Source organism: Betta splendens, chromosome 16 (genome assembly GCF_900634795.4).
Source record: "Betta splendens chromosome 16, fBetSpl5.4, whole genome shotgun sequence".
Lineage (NCBI taxonomy): Eukaryota > Metazoa > Chordata > Actinopteri > Anabantiformes > Osphronemidae > Betta > Betta splendens.
In genome coordinates this window covers 11,180,312-11,202,115 of record NC_040896.2, presented here as the reverse complement: position 1 = coordinate 11,202,115, position 21,804 = coordinate 11,180,312, and the positions used below count along the sequence as shown (strand labels likewise).

Below are 21,804 nucleotides of genomic sequence, written 5' to 3'. Positions count from 1 at the left end.
TGACTGCCTGCTAACACTCTGCAGCAGGCGCTGGATCAAAGGGGAGACTGTTACAGGGAGCGGAGTAGCCTTTTTGTTTGAAATAAAAATCTGTCAGCTCACTTTGAGAGACCAAACCCAAAAAATGAGCAAGTAATGCCTGAACAGCTAACTGTTCCACCTGTATGTCCCATCTCTCAGCCCCAGATGGAGAAGACATCCTCGCAGAGCTAGAGTTTGACAAGGTGCCGTACTCCTCCCTGCGGCGAACACTGGACCAGAGGCGAGCGCTGGTCATGCAGCTGTTCCAGGAGCAAGGCTTCTTTCCGTCAGGTAAGAAACAAACACACACACTGATAATGTAGTGTTTGGACAGGTATTTTCAGGTTGATCACAATTTCTTTGCTTGTGCTTTCAGCTCAAGCCACTGCAGCTTTTCAGACCAGATACTCCGACATATTTCCCACCAAGGTGTGTCTGCAGCTGAAGATCAGGGAGGTCCGGCAGAAGATCATGCAGACTGCTGCTCCTTCTGATGCCCCTGGTTTAGGCCTTGCTGACTCCCTCCCCGGTCCTTCCGGTTCCCAACTGGGAGACGGCTCTGGGAGAGGGGGTGTGGATCTCCATGATGACGAGATGGAGCAAGGGGCAGAAGCAAGCCCAGAGGACCCTCGCGACTCACAGGACTCTTCTAGATGAGGGATGCGGGCAGATTACAATGATCGATCAGTGACTGTCACACTTCTCCACCATGACACATGCTCTCACCTTTTTTTATATCCACATTCTGTGCTTTGCTCTGATCGGCTTTCGGTTTCTTTACAGTCGCATTGGCCAGCCTGAAAGTGAGAGATGTTTGCAATGTTGGGACATTTATTTTTTTGAATGCGTGACCTCTCTACCAAGAAAGGACACTGGAAAAAGCAGTGGCACAAGTACCATGTGCCACATTGTGCATACACTTGAAATAGCACTCTGTATTAACCACCTTGGAGAAAAGCTCCCATTGATGCCAGTGAGCGAAGGAACATTGTATACAGCTGCCTTGAAGGGAGAAGAGGTTCTCGATTCGGATGGAGAGACCTGCTTCCCATTTACAAGCTGAGAGGCGAAACCAGATTCAAAGGACACTGTTTAAATATTTGTTTTTAATGCAGTTAGAGGAGTAAAAGCAGCTAGTAACTGCTCGAGGAACAACTGTGTAGGATTCATTGTTGTAAGCTTGTGTCTCGTTTCTGCTGACATTCGAGGGCTGGGCCCTCAACAGCTTGAAACCATTTGATTTGACTAAAAGACTAAAAATTGCAACGGACCTGGAACAGATCATTTCCTCCATTTTATTTTTGACGTGCAGACTTTCAGAGGTGGGTTTTTCGTGAGTGACTGAAATCGGACTAAAAGTTACACGGACGTCTGGCAGTGCCATCATTCCTGCAGTTACGTGTCTGGTCAAGTCCTCCCTTGTTGTGACTGACCCTAGCACATGCCAGTAGGTAGGAACCAAGCATTCCTGTGCCTCTCATTCAGTAACCATGAAGGAAGGAGGTGGGTTTGAGTCATTGGGCACATCCTGGCTCTTAGTTGTAGAGGTCCGGCTGTTACGGCCTTCATCCTCTATTGCCAAGAAGTTTTATTCACTTTTTAAAAATGATTTGATTTGTATTTAACATGGTCATATTCTGTTTGTTGTTGTACTATTCCTATGGTTATTATTATTATTATTATTGTTATTATTCTTACTTCTCATATCATTGCAGTGAACCTTGGTCCATAGTTCTGCTCACATTGCCAGCAGATGTTTCCTTAATTTCTTGTATTTTTTGTTATTTTGGAGGCGGGTGAGAGATGCTGCTCCACACCTGTACAGTTCCTCCACCGTAGTCTTCCCTTGGCTGGCCTCTCACCTCAGCAAGGACCTGTTGCAGTTTTGAATTATTCATTTCAAAGGACAAACACATGGACCTTTTTATATCCTTTCAACAATAATAAGCCGTATGTTTTTAGACAACCTTGTATGCCTCTCTGTTCCTTGCTAGGTTTTATTCTATAGCCTCAACACTTGTACATCTCCTTCCTCCACCTCTTTCCTTCCCTCCTTCCTCCCTTTGTCACTTTATTGCTCTCTCCAGACCTCCTTTATGGACAGGCGGGGAGAAAACTGGGGGAAGTGAGGGGAGGGTAACAAATCAAAGAGAGCTGGTTGGATATTATACTGGTTGTGTCTTTGTGCAAGACTTGGTTGTTTTGTAAATAATTACTGTAGAGTCAGTAGACTCATTATAATATTGATAAGGAAAAATCTGTCATTGAACATAAGTTTACTTTTAAGACACCCATTACTGAAAGTAAAACATTAAATGGAAAACAATAAATATGTTTATTAATGTTTCTTCGTCTTAAACTTCTTGTTTTGCTGCTCCAACATGGGGAAATTCATAAATAATTCATCTATAATGTATGAGTATTTGTTACTGTGCAAATAAATAGGTGTTCAAATGAAGCTATTTTATCAGAGGCAATGTGAAAACTTGGTTTTCTTTAAACAGAAATTGTTAAATGAGATGATTACCTACAATGTCTGAACTCAGCTCAACCTTCGTTTGGATCTTATCCAGTCAGTCTGTGTAGCTTCACTAAAACACTGACACGTTGGTCATCTTGTAAAAACATTTATTGATTTCATTATTTACATCAGAACAAACCTTTTAACAGAAGACGAATCACATCCATCTTAATAGATAAAAATGAATCATACAAATGTCAGAGGCACAACCAATGGGCGTATTCAGAATAAATGCCATGTCAACCATTTTAATATGCATCATTTGAAAAACATTTAACACTGATTCCTCTCATATCTGTGAGAGGAAGCTTGACAAGTCGTCTTTGGTCTTTTTGCTAAACTTAAATTACGTTTTATTCTTTTCCCCACCCATAAATATCTGTCTCTAATTGATCATTACTACAAAATGAATAACCAACGTCACAGTAGTCTATTAGTTTTTCAGTCAGTATTAAGACGAGCTGAACCCATAACTTTCATAACAGATTGTTATGCATCAGACTGCATCAGATGAGCTGCAGTCCATCCACAGTGAGGCCGTTCTCCAGCGCTGTGTGATAAATCTCCAAGGCCTGCTCCAGAGGCAACGCCCCCCCCTCGCTGGTCTCAATGATGGCAATGGTCTCTCCAAATTCATTACACATAATGGTGGGCATTCCCTGTGCCTAGTGGGACGAAAGCAGTCAGGATACGTTGAACAAACAGCAGAGAATGGACAAAACATCAGTCAAAGCTAATTAAATGTCACTTCTCAACTGTTTAGAATAAGAAAACCTTTAACAGTTCCATAATGGGGAAAATTCCCTAATTTTAACCCTAAAATAGTTCATTACTTAGTGTTTTATAATGTGTGTGTTTCCATTCTGACCTGCTGAAGATCTGAGGCCTGGATCTCGATCAGCTGAGGCTGTCCATTAGCCAGCTCCACTGCTGAGGCGTCCACAACGGCCACAGCTGAGCTGGTCTCCATGGCGGCCTGGGCGGCGGCCTCTTCCTCCATCTTCACCTGTCTGGCGTGCGTCTTCTTGTGGTTCCTCAGGTTGGAGAAGGTCTTGAAGGCCTTGCCGCACAGGGGGCAGACGTGCGGCCGCTCGCCGGTGTGCGTCCGCCGGTGTTCCGCGAGGTGCATGCTCTGGATGAAGCCCTTGCCGCACACCTCGCAGCGGAACGGCCGCTCGCCCGAGTGCGTGCGCAGGTGCTCCCGCAGGTGTGTGTTCTGGCGGAAGCGCTTGCCGCACACCTGGCAGGGGAACGGGCGCTCTCCCGTGTGGACTCTTTGGTGGAGCGCCACTCCAGAGGAGGACACAAACAGTTTGCCGCACACGGGACACTGATGGGCTTTGGGGCGCTTCCCCGGCGCGCACCGAGGCTGCCCGGGCCCCGAGGCGAAGTGGCTCAGTCTGTGGAGTCGCAGGTTGGCAGCAGAATTCAGCCTTTTCCCACACATGTTGCAATCCAGACTGCCTCTAGACGAAGCACCCATGATCTCAGCTGTGGCTGAGGTGTTGAGCTTCGAGGCGAGCTCTTTACCCACCTCTGCTTGTTTGTCTGGGTCTTTGGCCACTTCCACTCCGGTACCAGCCTCCACCAGCGTGGGGTGCTGCTCCAGACAGTGGCTGTCTCGTTTCTTCCTGGTCACAAAGCCTTCCTTACAGTGAGGACAGGGGAAAGGAGCCGGGGCCCCTGGGTGCTGCGTGTAGCAGTGGGCTGCGAGCTTGGTGGGCCAGCGGAAGGTGGCGGGGCAGTCGGGGCAACACAGTGTGGCAGCGTTGGAATGCAGCAGGCTGTGCTGGCGCAGGTTGGACGACTGAGAGAAGGAGCGGTGGCACACGTCGCAGCGATACGGACGCACACCCGAGTGGATGAGGTTGTGCCTCATCAGATTGGCGAGAGACGAGAAGGTTTTGCCACAGTCGGAGCACTGGAAGGGCCTCTCGCCCGTGTGCGTACGGATGTGGTTTCGCACGTGGATCTGCTTCTTAAAAGACTTCCCACAGACGCAGCAGACGAAGTTGCGCTCAGTCGCGTGAGACTTGCGCCGATGGTGCGCTAGCTGCAGCTGCGAGGAAAACGCTTTAGAGCAGGAACGGCAGGAAAAGGGGGCATTGTCGGACGGCGCCGCCGGAGCGGCTTCTGTTGCGCCTGCAGAGCTCAGTGCGACTCCTACAGCGGCGTCAACCACAGACGCAGGACCTGTAGCCAAGCCAAACGTATCCTCCACCTGCTGAGGGTCATCAGTAATGCATTCAAGGGCGGCAGACGCCTCCATGTTGTCACCCTCCCCCTGTTTGTCTACTTCACCTTCTACCAAATTGCTCTCAGAAGTGTCTGCTTGATCTTCTCCCAGTTTTTCCAGCTCATCCTCTGTGAGCGGCGCCAGCAGGTTCGACACATCACTGTGGGAGTTCCTCTTGTCTCTTGCTCTCTGCACGATAGCGAGAGCAGAAGGAGAAGCTCTTCGTGGAGCTGAGAACTGACAAAGACAACAAGCACTTATTAAACGGAATGTTGTACAACTTGTTTCAGAGACAGCTGGGAGTTGGGAATATGGACTACCATGGAGACGTGGGTGGCTGTGGCAGGTGAATCGCGGTTGAGGTGGGTCCGACGGTGGTAGAGGTACTTGGTCATGTTGGTGAAGGTTTTGTTGCAGAACTGACACTTGTGAAACGGGTCTGCGGTGTGTGACTTTCTGCAAGAGACCGGGAGAAAACCGTGAGACAGACAGAAACAGCTTGTTATGATTGAGCAATCCGCTGCCATCGGTCGAACCCTGTTACCTGTGCATGATGAGCGTCATCTCCGTGGTGAAGCCATTGCCACAGTCCACACACAGGTACCGGGCCACGCCCGAGTGAGTGCGCATGTGCGTCTGCAGCGACGTTGCCTTCTTGAACACCTTGCCACAGTCAGGGCACTCGTGCGTGCCCTGTTCGTGCACGCGCCTGTGAGCCGCCAGCCGGTTGACGGTGGTGAAGGTGCGGTTGCAGAGCTCACACTGCTGTGGTTTGGCCCAAACGGCCGCTTTCTTCTCCGCTACTCTCATCCGGATGTCCTCCACCTTGTCTACGGCGTCTTCTCTCCCTCGCATCTCATCGATCCCGCTCATGACGCCAGACTCACTGCTCTCTTTGTCCTGACCGAGGAAGTGCACTCCCTGGTGCTGGAGGAAATCCTCGGGAGTTTGGAAAAGCAGGGAGCACTCGGAGCACTCATAGGGGTGGATGACCACCACCTCTGTTGCCTGCTGCTGTCCCTCATCCTGGACACTGGGGGCCAATCTTAACTCCAGTCTCTGCACTCCATTCTCCACGAACCCAAGCTTTGCACCTGCGGGCACTGCAGGCAACAAGGGAGGCAGCTTGGAGCGGCGTTGACCAGGACTGGTGGAGTTGTCTGCCAGGGCTTGAGCTGTAAGAATCTGCAGGTGCATGGTTGCAGAGCCGGGTGTTGGCGTCACGGGAGGCAAGAGGGAGGAGCGGGAAGGTGCAGCATGTTTGGACGCAGGCTGACGTCTTTTCAGTTGCTGCTGCTGCTGCTGCTGGGCAAGCACCTGAGAATACACAGAAAAGAACATTAAGCACAACAGCCTAAATATTAAAACAGGTCACGCATCTGATGCCATGTTTCCATTAACGTACCTGTGCCAAAATCTCTCCAGCCTGCTGCTCACTTAGCACATAGTTCTGCACGTTGCTCAGTGGAGCAAAGGTGCCGTCAGCCTGTAGCACATACTCCTGTTCAAGCACAAAGTAATATAAAATGGATTAGCAAGACGTGAATGGATGCCCTTTTCATTATTAGTTAGTTCTCAGGAAATTTAATTTTTAACTCCTGAATAATCATTCCATTATCTACATTGTTTGAAGGTTTAACAGTGTGTTGCTGTATGACAATTAAATTCTGATTCTGATCAGCCAATTACTTAAAGAATATTAATGTGGCTAGTGACGCTCAACATGCATATTTTCCTATCTTGCCATAACTATATTATAATAATAGTTCAATTACAGCAACAACAGTTCCAGGTTGGAAATATTTTAACAGACAAAACAACTGTTACTATGATAAAAACTGCCTCCACATAAAGAACCATTTGTGCTGAACCACCTGTGAGAAAATGTGTTTAAATTATTGTAACAATTACAAAAGCACTTGTTTCTCAGTCTAAATGACTAATAAATGTGTGTTGGAGTCTTCGACTGGTCTCTTACTGTGGTTTCTGTGTTACTGTGGGTGCTGCTCCGGCTGTGGGTCCGCCGGTGCTCCAACCAGGTCTCCGATGAGTCGAACAGAGCCAGGCAGTCAAGACACTGGTATTGAACTGGTCCCGACACCTGATCCTCTGACCCGGCTTCCTCCGTTTCCAGGACCTCACATAGATCTGCCCACCATAAAGACATACAGTGTTGCATCTCAGGCAAATCAGAAACAAAGTATGGAACATTAACTGTGGAATGACTGTAAGCACTGATCATGTACAATGTCACTAAGACATCAGGGCACAGCAGAACCTGTTACCTTGTTCCACCTCCATCCCAGCCTCCCTCATGTGCATTTCCTGATGCTGCAGCAGCTCCTCTGGGTTCACGAGTATGGCCCCACACTCCAGACACTGGTACTGCTGGCCCTGCCCCATGTCTGAGATCCCCTGAATGGCCATGGCCTCCGCCAAGTCCCCTTCCCCCTCTCCTCCAGTGTGGATCTGTTGGTGGATCAGCACGTCCTCGAGGGTGCTGAACAGCTGGTGGCACTCGCTGCACATGTACTGATGCTCCACGTACTCATCTCCCGGGTCTTCGTGGAGCTCAGCCATGCTGCTACTGTGTGTTGTCTTATGTCGGTCGCCGGTGTATCATGAAAAGGGGATGTGGCGGGTGAGAAACTTTACTGCGGTGTTCAGTGAACGAAGCCTGCGTTTCTCATCCGCAAAGCCAGCATGAGAGCACACCTGTGCTGAACAAACAAGTGTAAAGCACGACATAGATCAGCAATCCGAGCTAAATCAGGTCGTATTGGTTACAGCAGTTCAAGATCAATGCAGAGAAAATTATCGCTATTTTCATGTACTAGCAAAATGAAGGCCATGTGTTGCTAATAGCACCACCGCCCCACAGCAGACAACTAACTACGTTGCTTTTCTTCGTAAGCGTATTTCATATTTGTTTACAGTGTGTGATGGCATATGGAGAGCTGTTGGCGGCGCTCCCTCCGACTCTGCAGACCTGTTTCTCGACACCGCGGTTTCCTGACAGCGGCTCCCGGCTTAGTCGGGCGGTCCGTCAGGCGGCGCTACCCACTTTTCCCCGCAGCTCTCCGGCTCCGACCGCGGGCCCTTCTTTCCCCTTACCTCTCATTTACTCTCGTTGGACGGTCCCTCGCGTAATCGTCCCCCCTCACTCGCATCGGTGCATGTGTTTTCGCTGTCTTTCCTCACCCTCCGTGGCTTGGAAATTAATTAAAATTAAAAGTCACCGTGGGAAATAACATTTCAAAGCGTGTGAAGAAACGTTTACCCGCCGATAGCCTCCATTCTTGTGATACGAGGCCCCGCCCAAGTCAGTAGCTTCCCCATTTATGAATCGGTGATTGGACAGATTACTTGTCAATCGCAAGGGAAAGTTTACTGACGGGAATTGTAGTCCTTTACTTAGATACGCGTTATAACGGAGTATTTAGAGGAACATTTATGGTTAGTAAGTTCGTTATTTCTTCAGACGGCAACGTCAATAAAACGACAATAAATTTTGGTACAACGTATTACACGAAAATGCCTGTAAGGATGTTGTAAAATTATTATTATTATTATTATTATTATTATTATTATTATTATTATTATTATTATTATACACATTGCATGATTAATAGTTAACACGAGAAACCGCAATTTATTTTTTGTATTACTAGAATAAGGAACAACTCAGTTTCCCAAGAACCCCTGCGATTTTAACGTAGTAGTGCGTCAACTCCCCAGTCCCCCCCCCCACCGTCACTGTTCTACAGAGGAAGAAAGGGGGAGACGGGCAGCCTATACAGAACGCTGTAAGTGTAGTTTTTATTCATATCGACTATTTAAATACACATACATAGCTTATGTCTGTGCCGGTTTGACTGCTAATAACGCTCAACCTTGTCCCGGCTTAGTTCACACAAATATGAGCGGCAGCGGGCGGCCCAGGACCAGCTCATTCGCTGAGCCTCCCGGAGCTCCCGGATCCGCTGCAGCCGGTGCCGGATCAGCAGTAGCCGGCGGAAGCTCGGCAGGAAAACCTGGGGCTTCACAAGCCAGTGGAAGCAGCTCGACGAGCATTGGAAATTTGAGACTGCCCAGTGAGTATAATTTTTATATTTCTATCATACGCATAATGTACACGCTTTCGAAAAAACGTTCGGACTGTGCGTTATTTTTAGAGAAACGAGTCTTAGTCTATTTAATCTCGATCATTGTTGCGGAGCTAACGGTGGCCGCAAGCTGTTAGCTAAGTTAGCTTAGCTGTTTTTCATTAAGGAACCAGAGCGATCAAAGGGTTTTATCGCATAGCCAACATTATCGTTAGCTGTCGGTGGCAAGCTTAGAACTAAGTCGCTGATCTTTCGACGGTAAGTAACATTATGCCAGCATTACACAAACATCAATTTTATAACGTAGCCTAAGAACAGAGTTGGAGTTAGCTGATGCTCTAATATATTCGTTAGTAATGTTGGATATTGAGGCTAGCTAGCTTGCTAGCTCATGTAAAGAGTAGATTGAAAATGATCTGGTTCAAGTTTTTAGGCGTCGTCTTCGACCCAGTCTAATCATTGTTTGCTAAACTACCTTTTGTGCGCGCGTTTGAACGTACTGAAATTATATAAGCGGCATTTTCTCAAATTACCAATATCCAGCTGCCCAACAAATGCGGACCTACCTGGCTCACTACAGGTGCGCATAATGTCATATCAAAAGTCGTCTGTGCTGAGTTCAGACAGCTGATTCAGTGCACATACTTTGTACTTTGCTACTATCTACTGTATAAAAACCTCGGGTTAAAAAATACAAAATCCTATGTAATTTTCGTTTTGTGCACTTTGGAAGATGAAATTATCAGTTGAAGTCAAATATGTCAGTTTCATTTTAATGCCTGTATTGGGAACCCTGAAAAGTACACAAAACCATTAAAATTTTTCACATATTCCGTATTATTGAAGACAATTTGCTCACTCATAAGGACAGCATTTTCAGTATAACATTGAGTTCTAGCAAGTTATGTAAGACCTCCAAGTTTAGACAGAGGTTTGCACTAGTGAAAACAGGAGATGTGAAAAGGTGGTGTCACACCGGTGCAAAATAACATGCTTATAACAAGAACAAGCTAAGTGGGACCTGACAGAAAACAACAGTCTTGTTCCTCATGAACTATTGTGCTCAGTAAAAGCTGCCTGGACGTTGCAGGAATCCAAACAGAAGTGGTGAGGACCACATCAACACTTAAGTGGCTAAATCTGAAACCATATGTACCTGGCTATATTCACATCCAGTAATGATCTTTTAAAAACCACACTTCTCCAAGAGGATGATGGCAGTTGTCTTGAGAATGACTCTTTTTGTAATTTGATTTATTCATTTAGTCACAATAAAACAATTTTACTCTTGGTCACTATTCACTTTGGTCTTAAGACATAACAGCGTGTCATAATGATTTTGATTGATTGAGTAGCAGAATAACTATTCTTTTAATTAACTGGGTGCTCAAACAACCCATGATCAGATCACTGTTTTCTTTATTCATTATTCAACAACAATTTTAAATGTGGCACACAAATTTTGCCTGAAGAATTATTGAAAAAAGCCAAAGGGATCAGGGGAGCAGGAGGTGAAGAAAGGCTGATGGAGATTAACTGAAGGTGAAGAAAGAGACCAAAGAGACCACCTGATTACATTTGGTCAAACAAATATTACCATACATAACTAGACGAATTATATTACGAATTACTTTTCAAGACTAAATGCATCAAGTATTTTAGCAGTTTAAAACTTCTTCTGCTTCTACTTTCAAGTCACTCTCTAAATATATTAACATGTAGTTATAGCTATGGACCTGCTAAGTAGTAGGCTTTTAGGCTTGGATTACTGAGTTAACAGCACACCCTATATGTATAAATGCATAAGTATTTGATAGGTACTGTTAACATAGTAAACTCACATGTGGGACCGAATTAGACAAGGTTATTATTATTCCTGGGGAATATTAGAAAAAAAGAAAAAAAAGTGTGCTGATTTTATGAAATTACTACTACTTCCATCAAAGGTGTACATGGGTTTTAGAGCTTCAGAAATGCTGTAAGCGTGGGTGTGATTAAACTCATTGCTCATCATTTTTCTCTTACTCATCAGGCTTGCGTTGACCTATCAGAAACCAAAGCTATTCACTGACAGCTGGGCAGGGTGCTCATCTTTGCATTCATTATTCAAGGGACTATCATGCCACAGCTGCTCCATTTTTAATGTGCTCCCCTCTGGGTTAACTTGTTTAAAGAGTGTGAAAGTGATGCTAAGAGGAAAAACACAGGAACAGTGTATTGTGGAACTGGAAAACTGGAATGTGCAGGAACCACATAGTTTCTGATCTCAAAAGCTGAGTATTTCCTGCTGACCTGAGGGTGCAGCTCAGATCTAGGCCGGTCATGTGCATTAGTCACTGTTTATTCTTTACCATGAGATTGTTTTGGGTGCAAACGTGCAAAAAGATTTGTCATTTAGGAAAAAATGGGAAGAAGTAATGTTGTAAAAAATGATTTAACAAATAAATGTTTTTGTAGATTTATTCCTAAACGGTGAACTCAGTTGAAGATAAGGCATGGTCTTTTGTCTATTTTTTGAAAGGGGCACAAAAGCTTAATTATGTGACTCCATTTTGAGGTTCAGAGCCCTACAAGAGATCAGGAGGGTTCCTGTTGAGACAGGCGAAGTGAGCAAGCCCAGGAAATGGTAGCACTTCTGGGTGTGCTACTGTCCACGCAATTTTATCACAGGCTCTGACAAGCCTCTTGGCAAAAGGCTTCTTCTCGTCTGCTCTTCTCCCAGTGTCTTTGCTTCTGGTGCTGATTTGTCACATCATTCTTGACCCAAACGTGCACAGGCTTCAAACCCTGAGCAGCAACTTGACCCTAACTTGAGCTGTCAGTTACTGTTAGATCCTGAACTTGATTTCCACAAGGTCAAACGTTACACTGAAAGTGACACTGTTGAAGTAGGTTTAACCGTACATCTTGTAGACGTTTCTTCCTATGAAACCCAGTTTGTGACATTAGCGTGTTGTAGCCATTTGACGGTCTTGAGTCTCAGCCGTCGATCTTGGTCTGAGACTTCATGTTCCATTATCCATTACAGGATGCTCTGGTATGTAACATAGTCTAGCGTGGTCATAGTTTTTTGTAAACTCCAATTTTAAAAGCACTGTTTTTGTGACAGTCAGCAGTCATGAATAATAAAAACATATGCTTGTTTAAAGATAGAATAATAAATTCCACAGTACAACCACAGCATGGCCTACGTAGAACTAAAAACATAATCATAACATTGAATAGAACAATAAGTTAAAGGGGCATTCATTCAGACATTATACAAGGTTGGCATTAATTATCTTATTATACAAGATTATCTTTGAATTAAATGAAGATCATTGTAATCTAATTATTTTCAAGTAATGTTTAGACATAACATAACATGCTAACTGCATATAATTTTTAGATTTTTACCCATTCAGAGTAGTGTTGTAGACTGGTCTATAGGTAAGCTTGAACTTTTGTACATTTGCATTATATGTGTGCCTAGTGTATGAAATGGGTTTTGGCTAGTTTCGTCACTGAGCAATGAATGAAATGAAGTCAGTTCAGCCTTGGGAGTCACCAGGTCACAGTTATTTATAGAGGGAGGGGCAGCTCATTGATGTTTGGCTTCATCTTGGAACCTGTTTCAAAGCCTGTAAATTACTATTTTAGTAGTATTTTCCAAGTGTAGGGCGGGTGCAGTTGGTAGCACTGTCACCTCACAGCGTGAAGGTCCTGGGTTCGATTCACGGGGCAGACCGTGCCTTTCTATGTGGAGTTTGCATGTTCTGTGTTCGCGTGGATTCTCTGGCTTCCTCCAAAAACATGCATTAGGTTCATTGGGCACTCTAAATTGCCTGTAGGTGTGAGTGTGTGTGTGAATGGTTGTCTGTCTGTCTGTGTGTGTTGCCCTGCGATGGTCTGGCAACCTGTCCAGGTTACACCCTGGACAGATAGCTGGGATAGGCTCTAGCACGCCCGCCACCCCGCAGGGGAATAAGCGGTATTTCCAAGTGTCATATATAAATGGTTTTTAAAGATGTGTTAAGTCATCATAGGGTTTTTAACACAGTTCACTTCTGTTCTCATCTACAGGAGACAGCGGCAAAGTGACGACGGTGGTAGCCACACCCGGCCAGGGGCCCGACCGTCCACAGGAAGTCTCCTACACAGACATAAAGGTTATAGGCAATGGCTCCTTTGGAGTGGTGTACCAGGCTCGCCTCATCGACAGCCAAGAGATGGTGGCAATTAAGAAAGTCCTTCAAGACAAGCGGTTTAAGGTAGAGCCAGTTGACTCAGTATTTATAGTTCTTTTTAGTATTTGTCCCAAATTAACTGTCAGGGGTCTTTGAATGTTGCATTTTTCTGCAAAGGTTGTGCTCTGAATTAAATTTGCCATTCCCTCCTTTCTTAATTTCAGAATAGGGAGCTGCAAATTATGAGGAAATTGGACCACTGCAACATTGTGAGGCTACGTTACTTCTTCTACTCCAGTGGAGAGAAGGTGTGTACGCTGACTGACAAAATGATTCATAGATGTTTAGTAAACTCTGTCTCTTCTGCAACATAAACTTAGTCCTTTATGTTAATTTTTAAAGATGGGATGTAAATATGTGCTTTAAAAATGTGCGCAGGGCATCAAATCGACTTTTATTTCATTCTTGTTTATTACCCTCATTTTTACAACTGTCCTTTTTGTTCCTGCTTGCAGAAAGATGAGGTGTATTTGAATCTGGTGCTTGACTTTGTGCCCGAGACAGTGTACAGGGTGGCTCGGCACTTCAACAAGGCCAAGACCACTATCCCTATCATCTATGTCAAGGTGCGTAGACACACACCTGGTGTGAAATCCACACATCTGTACACTTTGCGTTTTCACCTTTTGTTTTGTGAGATTGATGCATTTACCATGCATTTTTGTTTTAACATTTAATGATGAATTCATTACCTTTCAGGAAAATTTCAAACTGACAGAGCTGCTTTCATGTGCTGTTTTGAACAACACCAGCCTGATGTTTCAAGTTGGCAAATAGACCAGATTGTTTGGCAGAAACCTGTGCATCTAGTGTTTTTAATCATTGAATACCACACTAAATACGTGATATTATAATCTGGAACAGTGACAGCGACTGTGTCTGAGATTTACACTTAGTAATAAACCTGTAATTCTATGAATATAACACTGGTTTGCATAGAAAGTTTTTTAGACATGTCAGTTCTAATTGTCTGTTTCTGATTATTTGACATGTCGCTCAAATCATTTGTATTATTATTCATTTCCATCTCCTAAAATGCATAGTATCACTCGTTGAACTTCCTTACAATGATCGAATACTTGAAAAAGGAGATCTACTTAGATCATTTTATCACATTACCTCCAGCATGGATAACTCCTCATGACTCCCATCTGTGTTCTTTTTAGCTTGAAGTTTACAAAATGTACATGATATCAAATTGTTCACAGATTGTCTATAAATGCAAAACCCAACCAGGTTTTATCCTGTTTGTCACAAACAGCTCACTGTGCAAGGATTATGAAAGCAGAAAGGAAAAGATGGCCCCATGGGAATTAATCTGATTGCAATACTCTTGGCTCCCTGTGTGAAAGAGTGTCACAGAGTGTGTGTTTATCGTTTTTGTAGAAGCAGGGAAGACGGTAGCGCTGTCTCATGGCCCATTTCCCTACCTCAGCCTGCTTCTCCCCTGTGGCTTTCACATGCAAACAGATCTCTCCCCCTCTCCTGCCATTTCTTCCTTCCTCCAGCGACTCACTTCTGTCACAGCGCGTCTGGGGGTCTTTCCCCCCCTCCTTGTTCCCTTGGGTCCTTTATTTGTCTAACTCCCTCTTCCTCACCCTTTCCTGCTGTTCTCTCTTCGCCTTTTTAATCATCATCTCTCGCCTCTCAGTCATCTTGTCTGTAATCATTTGGTCATCTGCAGCCAGCCTACTGCTGCTGCATCATGGTGGTAGTGATGATATGGTGACTGTGATGGTCTCATTTAGATTCTTACCATCTGCATTCCACAGACCCATCAAATAGGCGCAAACATAACTGCATAAGCTTTGCTTTTTTATTTTAGCCTATGATCTAAAACCAATTTTCAAATGGCATGAAAAACACACCACCACATGTTGCACCAAAGCGCGCACACAATACTGTGAGAAAAGTAGTGAATGTGATAAACAGCCCGGTATCATGTTTTTGTACAGTAGTCCACCTAGCACTAGCTAGACATTAGCATTTTTAGGGGGTTGATTGAGGAGTTTGTGTACTGTGAATTATTGTTTAGCTACTCTGTCTTGTTTCTGTCACTGTTCAGATTGCATAAATTATTCACCTAATAGTGTAGTGGTTTTCTAATCTTTGTTACTGAAAGGATTTTAAAAGTCTATGAGCCCTGTAACCTGGTTGAACTCTTCGGTTGAGTCACGATTCACCTCATTATACAGTAGTGAACTTGTTTGTCCTTAAATGCTATTTTGCTTTTTTGTGTGTGTGTGTGTGACAGTCCTAATTCCATAAGCATTATGCTACCTCTACCTGTGGTCCTCTAGGTGTACATGTACCAGCTGTTCCGCAGTCTGGCTTATATCCATTCCCAGGGCGTGTGTCACAGAGACATCAAGCCACAAAACCTCCTGGTGGACCCAGAGACAGCCATCCTCAAACTCTGTGACTTTGGCAGGTCAGTAGCAGACCCCTGGACATGTCTGTTCGTTTGTCGTTCTTTTCATTGTGTTAACTCTCTGTCTCTGTGCATATTTACATGCATGCTGTATCTACAGCCACCGTTTCTGTATCTGTCTTGGTCACTCACTTACATGCTGTTCTTTGGAGCATGCTGAGAAATGAAAGGTTAATGATTATTGGCCCTGTCGTTCTGAAAAGTCTTTTCTGATTGTACCGCTTTCTAGTGCTAAGCAGCTAGTTCGGGGAGAGCCAAATGTGTCCTATATCTGCTCACGGTACTACCGTGCCCCAGAGCTCATCTTTGGTGCCACCGACTACACGTCCAACATCGACATATGGTCGGCCGGCTGTGTGCTGGCTGAGTTGCTGCTGGGCCAGCCCATCTTCCCTGGGGACAGTGGTGTGGACCAGCTCGTAGAGATCATCAAGGTACAGTGAGGTTGCTGCAAACTGTGGAGAAAAGCCAATAAATGACAGAAATGGTGCAAAGTACAGAATAGATATAGAATCAAATTTGTAAGCGAAGTTTTTCAAAGTTGAATTTCACTGAACATTTGAGACAGGCGTTAAATTATTGTGGAATAAAGAATCTGTTTACGTACATACATGAAGTACATTTGTGTGACAATTGTGAATAGTAACATCTGACACTTTTCAGGTTCTGGGGACCCCAACAAGGGAGCAGATCAGGGAGATGAACCCTAACTACACAGAGTTCAAATTTCCACAGATCAAAGCGCATCCTTGGACAAAGGTATGTTATTGAAGTATATAGTTCTTTAAAAACATCAAACTAAAATTGGCACGGATTCTGCACAAATTTTTCTTTTACACTCCAGCAGTGGTGAATTATTTTTCAGGTCGTTTACCTTCCTTTGTGTGTGATAGGGAAAATAAGATGGCCATGATTATGTTTTTGTCTATTTATAATTCTTCTGTCAGCTAGTTACACAGATGTCTACTTGATCATGATTTTTGGTAGGTTGACAGGAAAGCATCTCTGATTTCCATAAGGATCATCTATGGATTAACTGTCCCACTGGTTATGAGTTTGATAAATAAAGAATTTTAAGTGTCTTAGTAAAGTAAGTCCCCTGCCTTGCTCCTGTCAGGTGTTTAAGCCACGTACCCCACCAGAGGCCATAGCCCTCTGCTCCCGGCTGCTGGAATATACGCCGGTGACCAGGCTCTCTCCCTTGGAGGCGTGTGCGCACGCTTTCTTTGACGAGCTGCGCCAGCCCAACACCCGTCTGCCCAGCGGACGAGAACTGCCGCTTCTCTTCAACTTCAGTCCTGTTGGTGAGTTTACCTCTTTTCTTTAGAGTTTCTCTTTAATGTGTGTCTCTTTTGCATTTGACCTTTTTGTTAAGTGTCACTTAATGGCTTGTTGTTGGCTGTCATGCATTTGCACCCTTAGTAGTTTGTGTAATAAACACTGGCTTGTCTTTTCTATTTTCTCAGAGCTGTCTATCCAGCCTCAGTTGAACTCTACACTCATTCCTCCTCACGCTCGTACACAGACATTGCCTGCTTCACATGGTATGTATAGCAACATATATCATACTATATTTGCTGCTAATACTTTGGGAAAGTCTTTATCTACAATGTTATCTACTACTTGATCTATCTAGTCTTTATTTACCTTTATCATCATTTTAGAAATAATAGAATGAAAAATTAAAAAACACTAACTAATTTGTAGAATTTGTCCCTGAAAGTCAGCATCATAATTGATTGCTAGTATGTAAACCGAATTTCCCAATGTCAGACCGCTTCTTAGATGTGGGCTTTGTTGGTAATTGTGTATTTTCTCTCCTCCTGCAGAGGGCAGTGTGTCAGACAGTACCGCCCAGCCCAGCTCAGCACCTGGATCCATCAACAACAGCACCTGAACATCCATCCCACCGTCATTCTGTTGTCTTTCCCATATTCCTCATCATCTCCTCTGCTGTTCTCCCTCTCAACCTTTCACCTGGCTCCAAACCATTAAAATAGACAAAGTAATAACCACACACCTACATAAATACTGAGCATTGCTATTTACCATGAACGATATCTATTTCCAATAGTAAGTGATTCTGTGGCTGCCAGCTTGAGGAGGGTGTGGGTTGTTTTTAAGGACATGTAGTAGTCTTGCTTGGGCTTAATATAAGCTGCAGCTTATTTCAGTCCATGGTGTACATGTTATGTGGATTTGTTATCTATTATAATCTACATCTGACTTGTACCTGTTTTATGTTAATCTTCTTTACATTGGCTAGTTTTACGTGTGGCTGGGGAGTTAAATCAGATGGGGATCGTGATTGGTTATAGGGCTGAGAAACAAGGCCATGTGTGAGGCCTAACTAATATTGACAATCATATTTAGTTGGGTAAAAATTGACACACTTGTGTACATAGTGTTTCCTCATACAAACCACTGTGTAGAGTAGTGACCTTTCCGTCACTTCCTCTTCTCATTTCTACTCAAGTGTTGTCAGTTCACCCACGTCAGTGGTCAACAGAAGCAAAGAGCCATTTCATTTTAAATCTGACTTTGATATGTGACAGAACATATTGGCTGACTTTGTCCGTGTCATTTTAGATAAAAGGGTGGTTTTAAATTTTATTACACAGGAAGGCGCCAAAGCCCAGGTTTACAGTTTCTTTTTGAAAATGTCTCCTTAACTGCCTATTTTTTAAGAGTGAGAGGGAGCTTCATCCAGGGAGAGTGCACGCATATTTAGTTCCTTCAGTATAAGCTCATATTGTCATTGGTTAGGATGGAAACCAAGCATTTCAGTTTGATTCTGAGTGCGTATTGCACATGTAAAAAGGGAGCAGGGTCGGGTTTGAGGTGTGTGTGCGTCAGTCAACCTGACAGGGAGCCATTGGTATGGGGCTGTTTAACGCAGAAGCCTCTGTCTTAGATGTCAGATACTGCTACCTGGTAGCGTAGGGTGAACTCTCACCTCATTATGTCACTTTTATGGTATTAGGTTTCATATCTATTTGATTATGTTAAATAGACAGATGAAATTCAGTGCAGGTGGCTCAGAGAGACGTCTGGCCACTTTCAACTGGTTTGTCATTATCACTTCGCAGAATTATTATTTGTGCAGAATGACGTTGGGAACTTTGCTTTGTATGGGAGAGTTGTTGAAACCCTCTCTGCACCTTTCCGAACGTTCTTTGTGACGCCTTGTGACGATTCCTCTGTAGGAACCAATGTCAGCGATTCAGCCTAATGGGCCACGATCGGCATGAACTATTTCTTTCTTCCACCACACAGATGTCCACATTTAGCCTAATTTGACCACAGTAGGTAACTTCCACTAATGACAGTAATCTGACCAGAAACAATGCTCAAACCATAGAAACCCAACAGCTTTTGGAGCCTCCCCTTCCATTCCTTCCTGTCCTCATTCCTCTGCCTTCTGCTTCCTTCTATTCTCCTTTTTTTTCACAGCTAAACTGTAAATATCAAGTACCTTTTATTTTATTTTGTTATTTTTGTTATTATTGTTCTTGTAATTTTTTTCTTTAGTAGACCGGTGCAGCAGCAGCCGGACTGTTTATCCTCAGTCACAGTCTGTAAATACAATTTCATTTCAGTCCCTGGTTCATGAGGGGAAACAGAACAAAAGGTTTCATTTTTATTCTCTCTCCCTCCATTTCTCGCTTCAAAACTTCCCTTTTCTCCCATAAATGTTGTCATGACTGTTTTATTTATTGTACTGTGTTTTTGGAGGGAGGGTGGGGGAATCCTTTCCACTGGAGTGGTTAAATTTGAGGGTTGTTTTTAAATTTTCAAATTTTAGCCTGGCAGCGTCACACAAAATAATTTCACATCCGAGATACTGTACTCAGATCCAGACGATGGACTTTGCTTTCCAATCAGTGTGCATGCAGGTACACATGCTAGCCAACAGGTTTTTCCATTTAACTTCAGTGTGAAGGGAATGTTACAAGCTTCTGGATCTATGGATGTTGTTTGGCGGGAGCATGAATCACCCTGTGCGTGCGTGCGTGCGTGTGTGTGTGTGTGTGTGTATGTCTGGAAGAAAGGGGAAGATGAATCTGTCAGTACCATCTCCTGTGTCCGACCGTCTCTCCTGTTTTCATTTACTGTGCGTCGTCTGAGTCTTTGACTTGTTGACTGTGTATTTTTCACAGATACTTTGAGTTTTTTTTTTTTTGTTTTTTTTTTTTTAGCACAGCTGTCGAGAATGTGCGTGTTTGTATGTGTGCTGCCAGACCAGGGACATTACTCTACTTTTTCCTAAATGAAGAGGTGACTATATGTGCTCTTTTAATGTTTTGTCCCATCTTCTAAACTGTCACACTTTGTTTTTAATTTGCTGTGACCTTGCTGTTTTATCACCCTTATCTGAGGAGAAAATGTCATCATTGGGAACAGAACGGTTGGATAAAGGAGATGACAAGAGAGGGATTGAGGGAGAGAGACCGTTTTTGTTTGTTGGTATAAATAATTAAACTCATTAATAAAGTGATGAAACTGTTTCTGTGTCACAATCATTGAATTCTACCAGACTGTGTTGGAGAATGAAAATTCACATTTCTCTGCCAAAGTATTAATAACCAAAAGTGCTGAGTATATAACACAGCCCTGTTAATGTATTTCATAGTGTAATTTTCAATGTGCATAACTTTCCTGTTAGGATAAAACTTTTTCCATGAAGGCAATTAATGAAATGAATTTTGCAGAGAGGTCGGTGAAAAAGACCAGCTGAAAAATGATGAAATAAGAGAAATGAGAAAGGTCGTTTTAAGAACCAAGCAAATGTCAATGAAAATGTTTTTAATCTTGACTGATGAAATTGGGATGTCTGTAATTTCATTTACTCAGCTCTGTGAAATGTGGAGATGGTTCTTGGCTGGTTTGTGGATATTTCACATGCCCTGGTTATTGCTGGTGGTGCTTTTCAGTGACAGCCTTTATCATTTTTGACATGGTCTCGCGGAAGATAGCATCACATTAAATTCAGGTCTCATTTGGCTCCATAACTTCAAGGACCATCATCACACATTTCAAAGACTGAATATCATCATAGCTGTTTGCCAGGGACCAATGCAGTCACTCCCACTCTCAGAACAGCTCCAATTTTTCATTCAGACCAGATTCTGGTGTAAAAGAGAAGCAGGATTTAATGACGTCTCATGATGTTCATGAACTTTTCTTCCTTTGTCTTTTTCTATGTTCAGTAGAAAATATTTATAAACTCTGGCAGAATCTTTGCTGCCTGGTGTTTGACTAGAAATTCTCAGTTACCTTTGAGCCTAACCCTCAAGTTGAGCTCAGCCTTTCAATGTATTATTTTGTTCTTGTGTGACCTCATGAAGTAAAAACTAAACTAAAAAGTAAATAAAATGCTGGTTTACAAGCAGAACAAATTGTGTGATATTTGGTGACTTATGTATGTTAACGGTAAATCAACCATTTTTTTATATACACACATTATAAATCATCTAGTTACACCATGTAATCAACTATTTACATTTAATCAAAGGTATTATAGTTTACACATCTGGTGCTACTGACTGAGGTTATTTTTAAACTACATGATACCTGAGCGCAGCAGCAGAGTAATCGCTGCTGCGTGACAAGCCGGCCATCCTCTCCTGGGACCTGCACTCTCTGAACCGTAACCGCCAGTGAAAAACATGTCTGCTAAGTCTGCAGCGTGGTTATGATATGTCAAAGTTGAATAATGTTATTCAGCAGTGTATTGAGTAGACAGTTCAATTTCTGTGAAGCCTGAGTGGCCCTGGGCCCGTTGGCTGAATGCCCAGCTCAGTCCTTAATACCATTTGCAGTGAGGATAAGCAGCGTGGAGGAGCAGCTCATCTTCCCAATCAGCCAATAGGGCGCATCAGGGCAGTGTGTAATTCTGCAAAATGACTGGAGTGGGCTACTCTATACCTCCAATGACCTCTGTGTATACCATTTGATGCAGCACAATCTCTTTTATAAACCTTAAAGTGCACCTATGAGGCTTATTACTACCACTAAGTTAAAAAGAGTTATACTTTATCAAAAACGTACAAACTGCTGGTGCTGCATAAAATGTATCTTAAATTATTTTGAGAGTTTGAAATTATTGCAATAGACTCTAAACTTCCTCTAAATGTAATGAAATCCATAAATACCCCATAATGCAATTACATGTCACGACTCCTCTGAAGGTTCTAACATTGCAGTGTTAAACTGAGAATGAAAGTAATGTTTAATTTATAATTAATCCAGACCAGCGGTTT

The 21,804-nt window shown here is 43.5% G+C and overlaps 3 protein-coding genes across 8 annotated transcripts in view; 2 read left to right on the top strand and 1 right to left on the bottom strand.

Annotated features, from left to right (window-relative positions):
- The window catches only part of cicb (capicua transcriptional repressor b), a 30,796-nt gene extending 28,428 nt beyond the window's left edge, over positions 1-2,368 (top strand). For all 3 annotated transcript variants that reach the window (XM_055503084.1, XM_029128896.3, XM_055503083.1), the window contains 2 exons: positions 181-312; positions 398-2,368. In XM_055503084.1, coding sequence (XP_055359059.1) covers positions 181-312; positions 398-678 — 413 coding nt within the window. In that variant the 3' untranslated portion in view covers positions 679-2,368. The remainder of the gene's footprint in view (positions 1-180; positions 313-397) is intronic.
- A 264-nt stretch (positions 2,369-2,632) lies between these two features.
- On the bottom strand, positions 2,633-8,103 carry znf526 (zinc finger protein 526). 4 transcript variants are annotated; one of them, XM_029128923.2, is made up of 8 exons: positions 7,893-8,103; positions 7,064-7,498; positions 6,757-6,926; positions 6,184-6,279; positions 5,323-6,095; positions 5,099-5,234; positions 3,411-5,015; positions 2,633-3,207 (listed from the first exon to the last, which is right to left on the bottom strand). In XM_029128923.2, exons 2-8 carry the CDS (start codon positions 7,356-7,358, stop codon positions 3,049-3,051), a joined length of 3,234 nt encoding a protein of 1,077 aa, XP_028984756.1. In that variant the 5' UTR covers positions 7,359-7,498; positions 7,893-8,103; the 3' UTR covers positions 2,633-3,048. The 4 variants fall into 4 exon arrangements, with proteins under 4 accessions (XP_028984756.1, XP_028984755.1, XP_028984757.1 ...); XM_029128922.2 differs by having other exon boundaries at positions 7,064-7,493; XM_029128924.2 differs by lacking the exon at positions 7,893-8,103 and adding an exon at positions 7,713-7,884 and having other exon boundaries at positions 7,064-7,493.
- A 350-nt stretch (positions 8,104-8,453) lies between these two features.
- gsk3ab (glycogen synthase kinase 3 alpha b) lies at positions 8,454-20,048 on the top strand. Its single transcript, XM_029129035.2, has 11 exons — positions 8,454-8,584; positions 8,687-8,872; positions 12,947-13,134; positions 13,275-13,358; positions 13,566-13,676; positions 15,411-15,541; positions 15,771-15,975; positions 16,205-16,300; positions 16,659-16,845; positions 17,008-17,085; positions 17,371-20,048. The coding sequence occupies exons 2-11, from the start codon at positions 8,698-8,700 to the stop codon at positions 17,436-17,438; spliced, it is 1,323 nt and encodes a 440-aa protein (XP_028984868.1). The 5' UTR covers positions 8,454-8,584; positions 8,687-8,697; the 3' UTR covers positions 17,439-20,048.
- Positions 20,049-21,804: the final 1,756 nt, after the last annotated feature.